General features: G+C 34.0%; 1 protein-coding gene across 5 annotated transcripts in view; it reads right to left on the bottom strand.

Annotated features, from left to right (window-relative positions):
- PSIP1 (PC4 and SFRS1 interacting protein 1) overlaps nucleotides 1–15,082 on the bottom strand; it is a 33,789-nt gene extending 18,707 nt beyond the window's left edge. For 4 of the 5 annotated variants that reach the window (XM_006918352.3, XM_015594455.2, XM_015594456.2 and 1 more), the window contains exons 1-6: nucleotides 15,006–15,082; nucleotides 14,389–14,604; nucleotides 11,250–11,326; nucleotides 3,252–3,390; nucleotides 914–1,018; nucleotides 162–224 (exon numbers count right to left, since the gene is read on the bottom strand). In XM_006918352.3, coding sequence (XP_006918414.1) covers nucleotides 162–224; nucleotides 914–1,018; nucleotides 3,252–3,390; nucleotides 11,250–11,326; nucleotides 14,389–14,460 — 456 coding nt within the window. In that variant the 5' untranslated portion in view covers nucleotides 14,461–14,604; nucleotides 15,006–15,082. Of the gene's footprint in view, nucleotides 1–161; nucleotides 225–913; nucleotides 1,019–3,251; nucleotides 3,391–11,249; nucleotides 11,327–14,388; nucleotides 14,605–14,773; nucleotides 14,793–15,005 lie in introns of those variants that run through there. The other variant, XM_006918353.3, reaches the window with a different exon arrangement.

Raw genomic sequence — 15,082 nt, 5'->3', positions numbered from 1 at the left:
TTTGATTAAGTAAACATAACCTACCCTTTAAAAAACTTAAAGGATTTAGAGTAAAAGGCCAAGTTTAAATTAAATGGTTAAGGTTTCATTATCTCTACTCTTCTTTAATCCACCTAAATTAAAAATTATTTTAAGATCCCTTTGGTTAAGAGTAAAATTACCTTTCTCTTTCTCCCTCTTCTGGCAGCTTTTGGCGTAGTTATGTCAATTGCTTTAGTCATATCCTAGAAAAAAATACAGAGGAAACTGAATAAATTTTGCCAAGACTGAAAAATTTCTTAAAAAGTCACAAGCATGTTTCACTAAAAGTACTAGGGAAATTTGTTTTGCTTCTCCAACCTTTGAAATTATAAACATTAAAAGTCTTAACATTATAAGGTGAAAGTAATAGCCAGTATCTTCACCTTAAAAAAACCTTTCCTCTGTTAGATCAAATATAAAAGTCACAGTTGCTAGTACACCAGGAAGTTTATATATTTAAATTTATAGTAGAGTCCTGAATTTTAGGGTTGCAAATTTTCACAGGGTCTTTGGACATCATCTAACAACCATTTCATGAGGCCTAGAAGGGCTAAATGAGTCTTCCTCACTCAAGATAATCAAATACGGAATTGGAAATAAGTCTAGGTTTTTAAAAATTCAGTTCAATGCCCTTCCCAGTACACGCATCCCACAATACCTTGCTTTAAAAACATTCCTATCAGTAACCCACTCTTCAATAGTTGGACCTCCTATTTTGAACAGCGAAATTAATTTCAAATAAAAACATCCATGCATCAAGATGCAAAAATTATTTCCTTGTTCATTACTCAACTACTCTAAAGACTACTTTCTACTTTGCATCAAAGGAGCAACTCATTTTACAGTTTTTTTCCTTGCAATAAAATGGGTTTAGAATCCAAGAAAAACACACCTCATTGCTGCCTTTTTCTTCATGGTCAGTATCTTCCTTTGAAACACTAGTTTCTTTTTCTTCAACTTCAACATCAGATGATGCATTTGATTGTTTAGCTGATGCCTATGAACAATCAAGTGTATTAATTTCACAAAGTAAGATTTTACCAACTTAAAAACTTTTTACCAATAAAAAATCAAAAGCCTGTTTGCAAGAAAGTTAGAAAAGCACCCTTATTTTTGTCCACAGGACACTTTCAATATATACAATTTTAAAAGTTTTAAATGCTACTATTTTTAGTAAAGTCCTATAAGGGATTGTATTCCTGCAATTGAACATATATAAGTGCAGAGAATAAAATAGTGAGGCCGAAATGAAAGAACAATTACAAAGAATACTATTCTGATGCTCTAACCAACAAATACCCAACAAGATACAATATAAGTTCATTTAGAATAGCACAGACCTGGGCTGTATTGAACTACTGAAATATTCTGGAGAGAGCAGTGTATCTACGTACTCTACGACAAACAGCCTTAGCAAAGGATATATATCATAGCTTAAAGACTTTGATTGATCTATATTTCAAATTTACTTTATTTAAAATGCAGATTCCCAAGCCCAAACCCAAGTTATTCTGATTTAACAGGTACTGAGTAGGAGTCCAGTAATCATTAAATTTTAAAAGTACCCCCAGATGATAGATACTTAAGCAGGTGATCTAGGGGCCTTAGACTTTCATGACACCAACCAAAATGATGAGTAATGAGGCAACAAAGTACACTTTGGGAGGTGAGGGTAAGCACGGATCTAGGTGATAGCATTATAATACAAAAAAACTGTGCCCATTTCTAGCCCTGTTCCCTTAGGCAAGTTTTTTAAAACTGTAAACCCATTTCCTATTCCATAGAAAAAGGTAATGCTGATAAACCACAGAATTGTTATAGTTATAACAAAAAAAAATGTAAAAATGCCCCACAAAGTTTTTAAGGTACTAGTAGATATCTTTATAAATTATGATGGCCATTTTTTTTTTCCCCTCATTTATATAAGTTTGGGCATCACTGCTTTCCCCAAACTCTAGGAAATGCACCACTGGGGACATATTTGTGCCAGGAACACTAAGTACATCACATCGGCACAATCATTCATACTTTTGTTAAAGACATAAAATTGTTGGGTTTCGTGCAACCTACCAAAAATTTCATTGTGAAATGAGAAATTTCAAGTATATATGGTGAACGCTATTTGGAGATAAAGTAGGTAGATAGGAACAAAGGATAGGGTGACCATGCTGGACAATATGGAGGATGAAAAAGACTATGAAGGTACAATCACTGGACACAAGATTCAAGTGAAGTTACAAAATGTTAGTTTCAGAAAACAATCAATTGTTTCTTTGGACTCCCTTTACATAGTCGATGCAATACTGATATGAAACCATTCATCCATTCTTACAGTCATGCAACAAGTATTTAGTGAATATCTATTCTACCCACACATATAACAATGCCAGGCACACAGGACATACAAATTCTTTGTTCACGGAGCTAATAAGTCTGTGGCAGTTAAGACAAGTACAGAAACAATTATGGTATGGCATGATGAGTACTGTAACAAATAAGTTTTGGATGGTAAAGAAGATGCTTAGGATCATCTAATGCAGCCCTGGACCATCAATTTAAAACTTTAAATGTTCCAGATAGAACAGCATCAAAAACGTTCTCAAAGATAAGAAAAAAGCAGAACACATGTAGAGAACTAAAAAAATATAGAGAGATTTAAAAGTACAAAGTTGCAAAATTTTCACTTTGTTGCTGTCTCCTTCCTTAGGTTTATTCATACTCTTTCTGGTGTTTACTACCTCAAGTTTAATATAAATGAACAAAAGCTCTGGGCGCATGAAAAAAAAAAAAGGAGTTATATAGTTAATCTTCTAGATTAAATATAATTTGCATAGTGCTGTAAGTACTTTTGTCACATATTTAATTTAACCCATGTGAGGAACATATTCCAATAAAATTTCATGGATATTAAAATTAAATAAGAAAACACTTCAAATTATCAACCTGAAAATAAGAGAATGTACATATGGCTTTAAATCCAATTATACATTAAATAAACTCAATCGGAAGGAGTTAAAATAACTGAGTATATTCTAGTCTTCTGACATCTGTTTAACCATGCAGGTAATGTTTTCATCAGTTCATCCAGATATGAAAGGTCAACATTCAGCCTCACAAATAAGAACAATTTAATCTGAAACTTACAAGACTCTTAAATTAATATTTTCCTAAAGCTAAAATTATTCCTCAAATACATAACACTAAACTAAATATTATGGAAGATGACGCACCTGTTGACTTGAAAATTTCACTTTCGGATTGTTATCTATCTCCCATAAACCTTCATTAAAGCCTTTTCGTTTATTTGGTTTTCCGTACTTTTCCTTATTTTCTGAGTAAGGAAATATATCCTTTGGGCCTAAAAAAGCACTAAAAAAGGAAAGGGGGAAAATATGAGTGCAAAGCAATCTCAAATATATAATAAGTTATTAAACAGCACTGCTCCATGATGCGATTATCGAAAATTCTTAATGTAAAATGCATTAAAATTGTTCATAAAAAAGGTAGACACAATTATATTTAATTCCAAATACTTTTATTAAATTCAATTGCAAGCTCCATAATTCTATTTTTTTAAAAAAATAAGTTGCATAACAATGTGAATGTACTTAATGCCGATGAACTGTACACTTAAAAAATGGTTTACATGGTAATTTTTATGTATACTTTACAATATAAATATGCACAAAAATGGGAAAAGACACGATTGCATTGATACATTTCATGTACTCCAAATATAATTTTTATTTCAAAGTAATTTGGTGTATTCCACAATTCATAAAACACTGTCAATAAGGTATATTACTATATGTATGTGTTTTGTATTTGTGCATATACAAGCAAATTTTTTAATGTGTTAATAATTTTACTTTATTAAGCAGGGAACCAGATGTTATAACTAGTTCATTTATTCATTCATATACTCACACATACATGCAAGTCAATTCTTGTATTTGTGGTAATTGTGTTCTATATAGTCATACCAAATTCCGAATTAGTGAATACTGCACTACTGGCTCCAGGAGAAATACAAGGTAGGTTCCTACAAGTCTCTGGTCACATTTTCATCAACCAATCAAATATATAACCTATTTTGTGTGTGTTTCTGTTTAAAGATACCTTTGTTACCATCTGAACTCTGGTGCTATCCGGTGGCATGGGGGCAGGGGCCGGTGGCAGCGACTTATTTAATATATACTGGTAATTCACTAACGATGAACTCACAGCCAACAGTTTATGTAAAACATACTTCCTCCATAAGGGAAAGCACAGCATTCTTGCACTTAGAAACACTAAACAGCACTTCAGCACTACATTTAAGGGTCATTATAAACAGCAAAATGACCAACAAAAAGCACAAAAATGCAAAAACCATGGAACAACATAGACTGTAAAAAGGACCCTTGTTTACAGTATGAGAGCTGAAACAAGCAGGCAAAGCACTGCTTGTTCAGCCTCAGCTAGGAACAGTGCATCAAGTTACTCACATTTTTTGACATTTTGCACACAGACGTGACCATAAGTGTATTGACTTGAGATTACAAATTTTAGTGACGAGGCAAATTCACAAATATGGAATCCACCAATGAAAAGATCCAACTGTATTTTGTGTGTACATACATATGTATTTAGATTTTTTCTCCAGAAAAGATCCCTTGTATCTCCCTATGTCAGTTAGTTTTGTAGGAGACTGTCAACTCTACAAAAGTAAATGCACAGTATGTACTAGTTTTTTTGCTATGATGGTTGAGTATGTATTCTCCAAAGAGGAAAACAAAATTACTACTCATTTATTCTAAAATGTGCTATGATTTAAGATTATTATTAATTAGGATATATCACAAATTCCTTATCTGCTGAAATTCTTTAAGAATTGGGAACCTAATTACTATAATTAGCATTCCAGTTAGAATATTTTTAAAGACTTTAAGATAAAATTTCAATTAAAAAGAGACTTAGAGCTCTATTTAAATATAATCAGGGCACATAAAAGTCACTTTATTATTCAAATTCTATAACTGAGAAATACTCATTGTATCCACATATTTTAACTGCATATCAATTAAGGCACACTTAAATCACCATTATCTCATTTGATCCAGAAATTCAGACTTTTAGTAGGCATCATTCATTCCTATCCCTAGTCTCCAATTAGAAAAATTAACATTTAGTTAAAACAGTAAAACAATTCCTCCTACATAATCAGTTCAAAATCCAAGTAAATGACTAGTATTAAACCTCCATCAAAAATAAAATATACTTCTAGTTAGAACAAAGCAATTCAACACAAATTCTCTCTCCTAAAATTCTACAAAAACAACACATAAGGCCAAAGAGACTAGAGACAATAGCAATTTGGAAGCTGGAAAGAAGACTGAAAAAACTGGGTTCTAAGCAGCAATGTATAGTCAGACAACACCCTAATTTACAGTTCAAGGTCCCCTAAGGGCTCGAACTTGGTGGCCATCAGGAAATTCAGTAAATGGAAGGTACTTAAATACTTCTGTAAAATTACAGAAAAAAATGTTTTAAATACTCATACATGGAGCATTTTTAGGTATGATTCTAAACCTAAAAGCGATTCAAAGGACTAATTCTACCATGATGTTATTTAGTGTATATATGTTTGACAAGTTTAATTTACACAGATTTTTCTTTTCTCAAAACAGGCAGTCCTCACTTTTCTTTTAAAAAGATCTAATTGGCTTTACTGAATGATTCATGAGTTGGACAACATCCCACTTAATAAATAGAAAGATGCTCTCTGGCAGTCTTCACTTTGCATGACAGTATGAGACCATAAAGATGCGCTTGCAATGCAATCTTAATAAACAATGGGAAAATTATGATTGTTCCATAACCTTTAAGTATTGTGAAACTTTAAACAATATTACTGATAGTGTGCAAAGAAATGAAAAATAGTAAAATGAAGATTTGTTTATTAGTACACTGATTTAGAATATTAAAAATATTGAGATTTAAAGTTTCATTTCAGTTTGAACAGTGCTTGCTGCCTTCTGATCACATAACCTATGATTCGGAGTGAGCATATTTTCAATGCTTTGGCAAAGTGTCATATTCCTTTCTAAGTCTGATCAGCTTCCAACATTTTATCTTTTGCACTACCTTCGGTGTTGTGAAATATCTTTAATTTTTTTGGCGCCACCTCCTGAGACATCTTTATGTTATGTATAGGTTAAAAAAAATATGCACACGTGGAAAGATGCTCAATATCATTAACTATCAGTGAAATGTAAATCAAAACCACAATAAGATGCTATCTTCTCACCCACTTCAATAGCTCTAATTTAAAAAGACAATAACAAGCCTTAGCAAAGATATGGAGATATTGGAATCTCCATACATTGTTGATAGGAATGTAAAATGGTGTCAGCTGATTTGAACACAGTCTGACAATTCCTCAAAATACTAAACATAAAGTTACCATTTGACCCAGGAATTCCACTCCTACAAAAATGCAAACATGTCCACAAAAAAAACTTGTATACAAATGTTCATAGCAGTATTATTTATAATAGCCAAAAGTAGACACAATCCAAACGTCTATCAACTGATGAATGGATAAATATGGTAAATCAATACAAGAGAATATTTGGCACTAAAAAGAAATGAAGGAAAAAAAAAAAAGAAATGAAGTACTACCACATGCTACAAATAGAGGAACCTTGAAAACATGGTAAGTGAAAAAAGCCAGTCATTAAAGACCACATGTTGTATAGTTCTATATACTTGAAAAGCCCAAAAAAAGGCAAATAGATGAGGGCAAAACAGGAGAGAGAACTGAAGAGATACGAGAAGTACCTGCTCATGGGTAGAGTTTCTTTTGGGGATGATGAAAATGTTCTAAAATTGAGCGAATGACTGCACTACTATCTGGACATTCTAAGATCTATTGAATTGTACACTTTAAATGGATGAATTGTTTAGGATATGCATTACCATCTCAATAAAGCTGTTAAAATATTTTTGTGACTACCACATCCTAGCAAAGAAAAAATGACCCATAATTTTACCAACTATAGATGGCCACTATTTTCAGCCACTTTTTAGTTATATACACATAAACATGTAATTTTAATGTATATGACATAAACTCATCCATAAATATTTTTTAAATTAAAATAAACATCTCATGTCAACAGTTACTGTTAAGAGCTACATACTATTTCACTGTGTGGCTATTCCAAAATTAGTCTATTGTTAGTCTATAATTTTCTATTACAAAATAATACAACTGTACTAAACATATTGCTCAATCGCGGTACATATCTTTATAATAAGTTCTAAGTAGAACAGCTGGATCAAAGTATATATTTAAGACTAATAAGCCCCTTAACGAGACAAAAACCTGTAGTGGATAAAAAAAAAAAATCCATGTGTTCACCACAAAAAAATAATAATGATGGTACATGATGGAGGTGCAACACTGTGGTGGTAATATACTGCAATATATAAATGCATCAAATCAACACACCTTAAATTTACACAATAGTATATGCCAAGTACATTTCGATTAAAAAAAAAAAGATTGAATCCTCCCTGGGGATGCAATCCCACAGGTTTAGTGAATAGGGCCCAGATTAGACAGCCATCAAGAGTCCCAAGAAATGTTGCTGTGGCTCTGATTCATTTGTCAAAGTACTCCATTTTAAAATGACATGCAAATCTCAAAGAAAATATATCAAAACATTAATGCTATGTCTCTAAAAAAAAAAAAGAGTAAAAATGATTTGTTTCCTTTGCAGAGAACTTTCCTTTTATGTTGCTTAAAAATTTCTAAACAATGAATAGATATACATTAATTTAAGGTAAGTTACCCACCAAATTCCCAAGTCTAAAGGAACTTTAGGGATCATCAAAATTCTCATTTTAAAGATTAGAAAACTAACGGCCAGAAAGATGAACTTTTTGGCAACATTATCTAGAGCCTCAACTCTGTACAACATTCCTTAAAAAGGTTTCAGGGTTTCCTTTACCCACTATGATACAATCTTTGAAACATCTACTAATAAAATATTGATGCCATATCCTTACATGTGTGGAACTCAGACTTCAAACACCAATGTCAAAACCTGTAAGAATCAAGTCTAATGTATAATAACCCAGGAATATAGCAAATCATTAACGATACTAATTTTTTAATTCTGAATCAACTTAAATCCTTCAATATATTTCTTACATGGCATTCCTAAAGGCCAAATATTTTTTTAACAGCTACTATGTGCCAGGCAACTTAAGTAAATGATGACCAAACATAAAAAACAAGGTCCCTGCTCTCAAAGCTCTTCATTTGTAGGTGAAGGAAAAAGAAGAAAAAATTTCAATCATGCAATAGAGAAAAGAAGCATAAAAAGGAGGATTTGAGCTAAGATCTAGACCTGGAAAATCTGAAGGCATTTCCCAACAAAGGGATAACAAGCAAAAAGGACCTAAAACAAAACATATTTATGTAACAGTAAAAAAATGTGATGAGGTCGGAAAGGAAATAAGCATAGGCTAGTTCACATAGGGTCTTATAAACAGCATTTGTAGAAAAAATTTGGGTTTTGTTAGTTGGTAATTAACAAGGACACCACTGAAGGTTCATGGGCAGGGAAAAAACATGCTCTGACTGGGATATAAAGCTCACTTTATGCATGAAGAGTAGAAACTGAGGCCAAGATAAGGTTAGGACACTATTTGAACAATAATTGTGGGATGGACTTGAGGTGCAGCAGAGGATATGGAGAAGAGTAGACAGATCAGCATGCACTTTAAAAGAAAAGAATAAAATCTGCTGGCTGACTAGATGTGAGGAAGAAGGTGGAAGACTAATACTTAATCAAAAAGAACATCAAGACTTTTGGCTCCAGAAAAGTACTGAGTCAATGTCAGTCTCATCTACTAAATCTGTTTTGAAGATGTTAGTTTTAAGATATCTAGTATATGGTCACAGCTGGTATACCTTTATTGTTGCACAATATTTAAAACGTCATTGCTGGTTAAATTAACTGTGAATGTTATAAAACACTAAGAAAATCCAGATGTTTTCTGGATTTACAGAAGAATTCTGCTATAAATTCACAATAAAAATATCTTAATCTATAAATCGGTTATGAATAAGCTGTTTTCTAAGTTGCCATTTGATCGTCTATGTTCCACCTTTCCCATCTCCCTAACTATGGGCTATTAGCATAAACTGCCATTAGTGCAAAATATAAATTGAAAGAGGTTCAAATAACCCCCTCCACCCCAGACTTCTGAGGGGGAAAAGGCACATCATTACAGATCTAGTTTCTAAAAACTAACCTTAAGTACAAGAAAAGTCATCAGATCAACAGAGCAGCACTGCCTTTCCAAATATAAATGGTATAAACTTATGAGAACACTAAGGCACAAAACATTACAAGTGTATTTTGAAATGAAAATGTAATATTAGCTTTACATTAAGTTACATTCTAATTCCTTGAATATATTCTAATTTCTTGAATATCAATAATTGTATTCATTAAACCCTTACTACCATTGTTTTGTTATTAACCAAACAATGCTTATGAAAGTTATTTGGTGTAGTTTGATTTAAAATTTACATATACAATGTAAAAATCCTCATTTTTAAATGTTGGGGAAGGTATGATCATTTTTCATCTAAATATGACATAACAATGAACTATACGTTCTATAAAACTATAAAGATATATATAAAAGTATAAAATCTACCCCATTTCAGAAAAATTGAATTTAAAGAATTCTGAACTTGTAAAACTAAAAACTTCTAAGGAATGTCTACTCGCATTATTCTAATAGTGTCAGCAAACTTCACATGTATCAGAATCATCTAGAAGCCTTGTTAAACAGCTTGCTGGGCCTCAACACCTCAGTTTCTGATTCTGTAGGTCAAAAGTAAGGCCCAAGAACTTGCATGTCTTACTAGAGTTTCCATGTGATGGTGGTGCGGCCTGACCTGATACCACACTTTGAAAACCCTTTCTCCAAAACAGTACACAAATATTTCATTAAAAGATACCTTTCCCTAATAAATTTATGAAAGAGTTCTTTAAATGGTAGATTATCCTATGGAATCAGAAATTCATTATTTCTTACAAAATTAAATTTTTATATAGAAAGTATACCTAAACCCAATTCAAAGTAATTATGGTAAAGGCCAATCCAAATCTGGACCCAAAACTGTAGTTTAAAGAAAATAATTAAGTGGCACTATATGATGGAATGTCCAGAATTGACAAATCTAGACAGACAGTAAACTAGTGGTTGTCTAGGGCTGGAGAGAAGGGAATGGAGACCGCTGATGGGTATGGAAGTAAATATTCGGACATCCACTGAATTATACACTTTAAATAAGTGAACTTTATGACATAAATTACATCTCAACAAAGCTATAAAAAGGAATTACAGGAACGTTCTTATAGTCACTAAGCAACATTAAACCAAATGTTGGCATTGTAAACCCTTAGAAATACATAATTTTAATTAGAATATTAACAGCTTTGTTTCTCCCAGTCCCAGGTAAACAAGCCCTACTTTACCAAAATTATTGCAAATTCGAAACTTCAAGTCCAAATCAGAGATTACATGGTACTTGTAAGGCTGTTAAATTATAGGCAGGTAGGATATTATTTTCCAAAATTGAGATAGCCCCTAGAGCAAGCGTATACACCTAGAATAGTTCAATATTCAGTGGCAATTTTTGAAAAATTAGTTTGTTTCACCAAATCAGGTTCTCTGCCCACATATCCAGGGGCAGCAGAGCAGTCACAGTGGCTCTCAGGACCATGTAAACACAGAGGAACTATCCAGATTTCTTCTCACCTTTCCCACAATATAACATTTATGTGACTAATATAACAAAGCCTACAATAAGGTGCCAGGTTGTCCTTATGAAAAGCACTTATATTAAATATGAATACCGAATGCCTTGTTAAAACATTCCTTACATTCTTTCATCCAACAGTCATTCTTCTATTTACTGAGGATCCATATGTAATGAAATATCTCTTCCAGTAAAAATTAAACCTACAGTGTTAAATTTTTCAACCCTAAAAATTAATTTAAAAAAGGAGACGACTTTTTCCAAAGTTCAAAGATGATTTTAAAGTTTCCTATTATTTTACTATTTTCCCTTTGAATTAATCTCTCATTGATTTTCATTTTCCCCCCAATGACTCTGCTAAATCAACTGATTTGCCTTTAAAGCTAAAAGAACTTACGTCTCATGAGTTCCAAAAAAGAAAATGGGTAGTTTGTTTGTAGGTGGTTTTACAGCTCCATCAGGAACTTCATCTACCTAAAAGAAAGAGAAAAATTAAAAGCTTTTAAAACATACACACCTCATTACAACAGAATAAACTGGGAACAAGACATTCAAACGGGATCTGATATAAAGTGGACCACTTCTACAGGTCTATAATCCCTGATCCCTAGTTCTGAAACCCAAGAGGCTCTAAAAACCTATTTCTAAAAACTCATTTGGTAGCAAAACCTGGTCTGACAGTGAAGCTATTCCATCATTTCTTTTATCTACCTAGTGTTTCTATGATGCTTCTCTGCAGAAATATTATGTGAGATTATGTGCCATCCTAGACCCTACCAGGAGCAAAATATACAGCATATGTACCATCATTACCTTTCTAAAATCCCCAAATTCTGAATTTTTATACATACTGACTCTAAACACTTCAGATAAGGGAGTCTACACCTGTTTAAAAACCCTAAATGATATTTCTGCAGGGAGGATATATCAGAGTAATATAAAAGCAGACATTAACAAAAATTTAAAGCACTATCTCCCAAAGCCTGAAATACATATTCTGAAAAGGTATCAGAATATGTAAAGAAAATAATTAAGGCAAACTTCATGGATAGCTACATGGTTGAATCTCATGAGTTACCTGTTCCTTTTACTTAGTTAGGTAAGGAAAAAAAGTATCAGGTGCTGTTATGTCTAACATGTCTATAGATAATATTTCGCTTATCAATAAAGGGAAAGCAGACCTCAGGGATAAAGCCGTAAGGCAGTAGTATCTACCCAGGATTTAATAACATTTCTTTTTCATAATTTCAGAGACACTTTAATTGAAAAATCAGTTGACTTTGTCAAAAAGGAAGCAGACCATTAGAGGATCTACTATTCTCTGCATGCATTATCATGTTGAAGGAAAAGACCAGGGGGGGTGATTTGACTGGCTGGCAGTCTGAAGGCTTCAGGCATCAATAGAATCTTTACCAATCAACTCCCTTAGGGGCTTTAATTTCTTCACCTTTCCAATGATTATTTCACTTGTCATTTCAACTATGTGAGAAGGTGCCGAGAATTGTGACAATACATAGAAGCCTTAAAGGGTGTTTTCTGTCAACCCAGTTCAGATGCTTCTTTTAGCTAGCAAACAGCTTTAAGTCTGTAGAAATGTCTAGCACCTACAGAGTTTAATAAATGTTAGGCAATTTTTTAAATTTGACTTTAAAAACAATTAGTACTGGTACAGAATTACATGAATGTTCAAGACTTAAAAAATCATGAAGTTTGGGATATGAAGACATAAAATGTTAAAATCAAAATAGGAATAATAGTTGAGTTGAGACCTTAAATACATACTCTGAGCTCTCTAAAGCAAAGACTTAAAAATTATAAAACTGGAGACAGGAAAAGGAATATAATTTTGGACACAGGTAATACATCAAAACCAAATTCAGTTGCTGCTTCTAAGAAAAAAAGGAAAAAAGGAAAGAGATGTCCCATTCCAATACAAATGAACTTGTTAAATATAGAAGGAAAACACTCTGGACCTCTTAAGGCTCCTTTTTGCTTTTGTCAGCACTAACTCTTAGTCACCTAATATATTGAAGCATGTGGGGAGGATGATCTGGAATAATAGTAATTTTTAAAACATTTTCATTTGGCTTTTAACTGTATTGTGGCATAGAAATCTAAATACAGATGTATCCCATTACTTGAGATTTTGTAACACCTCTAAATAATTAAGCATGGTAAAACCATGAAAAAAGTATCTTGGAGGGGCCTTAAACCTGCCAAGTTTTCCTATACTCTATTTAAACATGAAATACAGTGTTTTATGTGTGTGATTATGTACTAAGCACCATATATTAAGAAATTCAGTTTGTCTCTTGTCCTCAACACTCTTACAATCTACTTCGAAAGCAAAGCATGCAAATAAGAGTTAAAATAAAAGGTTATCACAAAAGAAATAAATTACAGTGTCAAATTTATAGACAAGAAATATGATTGACTGGTCAAGTAAGACTCCACTGAAAAAATAGTCTTGATACATTGCAGGAAATTTTTTTCCAGATTGGGGAAGGAAACTTATAAACCTGAATCTATAAAGAGCTAAATGGAAAAAAATCAAGAAATACTGAACAGTTTAAATTTGGATAGCACTCAGCCACTCCATCATTTTCTAGAACCAATGGGTATATTTCCTCCAGCTGACATAATTTTAATTATCTTTAAGAAATACACACAAGTGGAAATTACAACTTTAGAATGCCATGTATTTATGAAGGATTATGAGCTTACTAATCTAATGAATCTCAATATTTTTTAGGTTCCATCACTATCTTAGAACCCGAGTCCTACCATAAACTAACAAAAAGATCTCTTTTTCTGAAAATGGAGCTTGGGTACTTAAACAGTCTCAATTCCTAAATGACACACAAAAAAATCCTTGGTCCTTAATCACCTCTCTGTACCGTTAAGATGTGCACCCAGGAATCTAGGTCTACTCCTTTAGGTCATGGGAAACAATCAAAGTAAAACAACTTCTTCAAGGTCACAAGGCAAACTTCATGGATAAAACTGTGAAAATAAATGTTCCAGATTTTCCTTGGTGCTAACTTATTGTACAATTTTCGTGAATATCCCGTCCTCAATCTCTTCGTTAAACAAGCAAATCCAGAAGGCCTCCCCAAATACAAAACATGAAAAAATGCCTATAAATCCAATTTAATCATATATATCTCTTTGACATCCAAGAGTTTGCATAGATTTCATTGATATTACGTATTTTACTCAAAATTGAGAATATGTCAGTTTCATTAATTTTTAAACAAAATCCATACTCGATTATTTTCACCTACATTGAAACACTAACTGGCATCACATTTAAACATCTATTAAGAAAACCTGCCAAAGTCTGTCAATAACAAATACCTAAGTATGTAGAAAACCTGGATTTTCACAATTACATGGGAGATTACTGGACAAAAATCTAAAATGAAAGGTCAAGAGAGTGAGAGAAAGGATGAGGGAAAAAAAATTAAGAGAAAGGGCAGAATGTAGGCCTCTAAGGAAGGTAGCACCGCTAAATGCGAAGGCTGAAAATCACTTACTCGAGCTGGCCAATGAGGATAACCTTTCATCTTGGCGAAGATGAGGTCTCCAGGTTTGAAATCGCGAGTCATGTTTCAGGAGGGGCGATGCCCGGGGTCCGAAGCCCAGGAGGGAGGAGGTGCAGCGGTACAGCGGGAAGATGCAGGGAGACGGACCAGAGCCGAGGATCCCGGGGCGGCAGAAGCTGAGGGAATGCCTTGGATGTCCCGACAAGCCTGCGAGGGAGAGCATCGAGGGCGGTTAAAGCAAAGAAACCCGAAGGGAGGGGCCTACGGGGAGGGGGAGGACCAGGGAGGGGAAGATCGAGAGGGGTGGGAGAGTGAGGGGAGAGCCGCCTCCCGCTCCTCCCCCGCGAGTGCGCGGCCTCCGCAGCCCCAGAGTTACCCCTCCAGGCTTGGGCAGGTCCTCCGCTCTACGGCCGAAAAGACGCCGCCACCTGAGGCAGAGATGCTTCTCAGCCCTAGATTCCCCTTTCTCCCGCCCCATCTTTCCTCTAGCTTTTTCCCCCCGGGCTTGAGCCCCAAAAGGGAGGGGGTTTGGGGGAGAGGAAAATAAGATGGCAAAAGAAAGGGGAACGTTCCCTTTCCAACCACACACGACCTCTCTCCCCCCTAACCTGCTTCCCGACGGTCGCAGCCCCAGGCTGCCACTCAGCTCCGGAGCGGGCCGCGGCCACTTCCCCGCTACAGCCAG

Source organism: Pteropus alecto, unplaced genomic scaffold, assembly GCF_000325575.1.
Source record: "Pteropus alecto unplaced genomic scaffold, ASM32557v1 scaffold95, whole genome shotgun sequence".
NCBI lineage: Eukaryota > Metazoa > Chordata > Mammalia > Chiroptera > Pteropodidae > Pteropus > Pteropus alecto.
The sequence above is the reverse complement of the archived record's forward strand: the minus strand, read 5'-3'. Positions and strand labels throughout refer to the sequence as shown.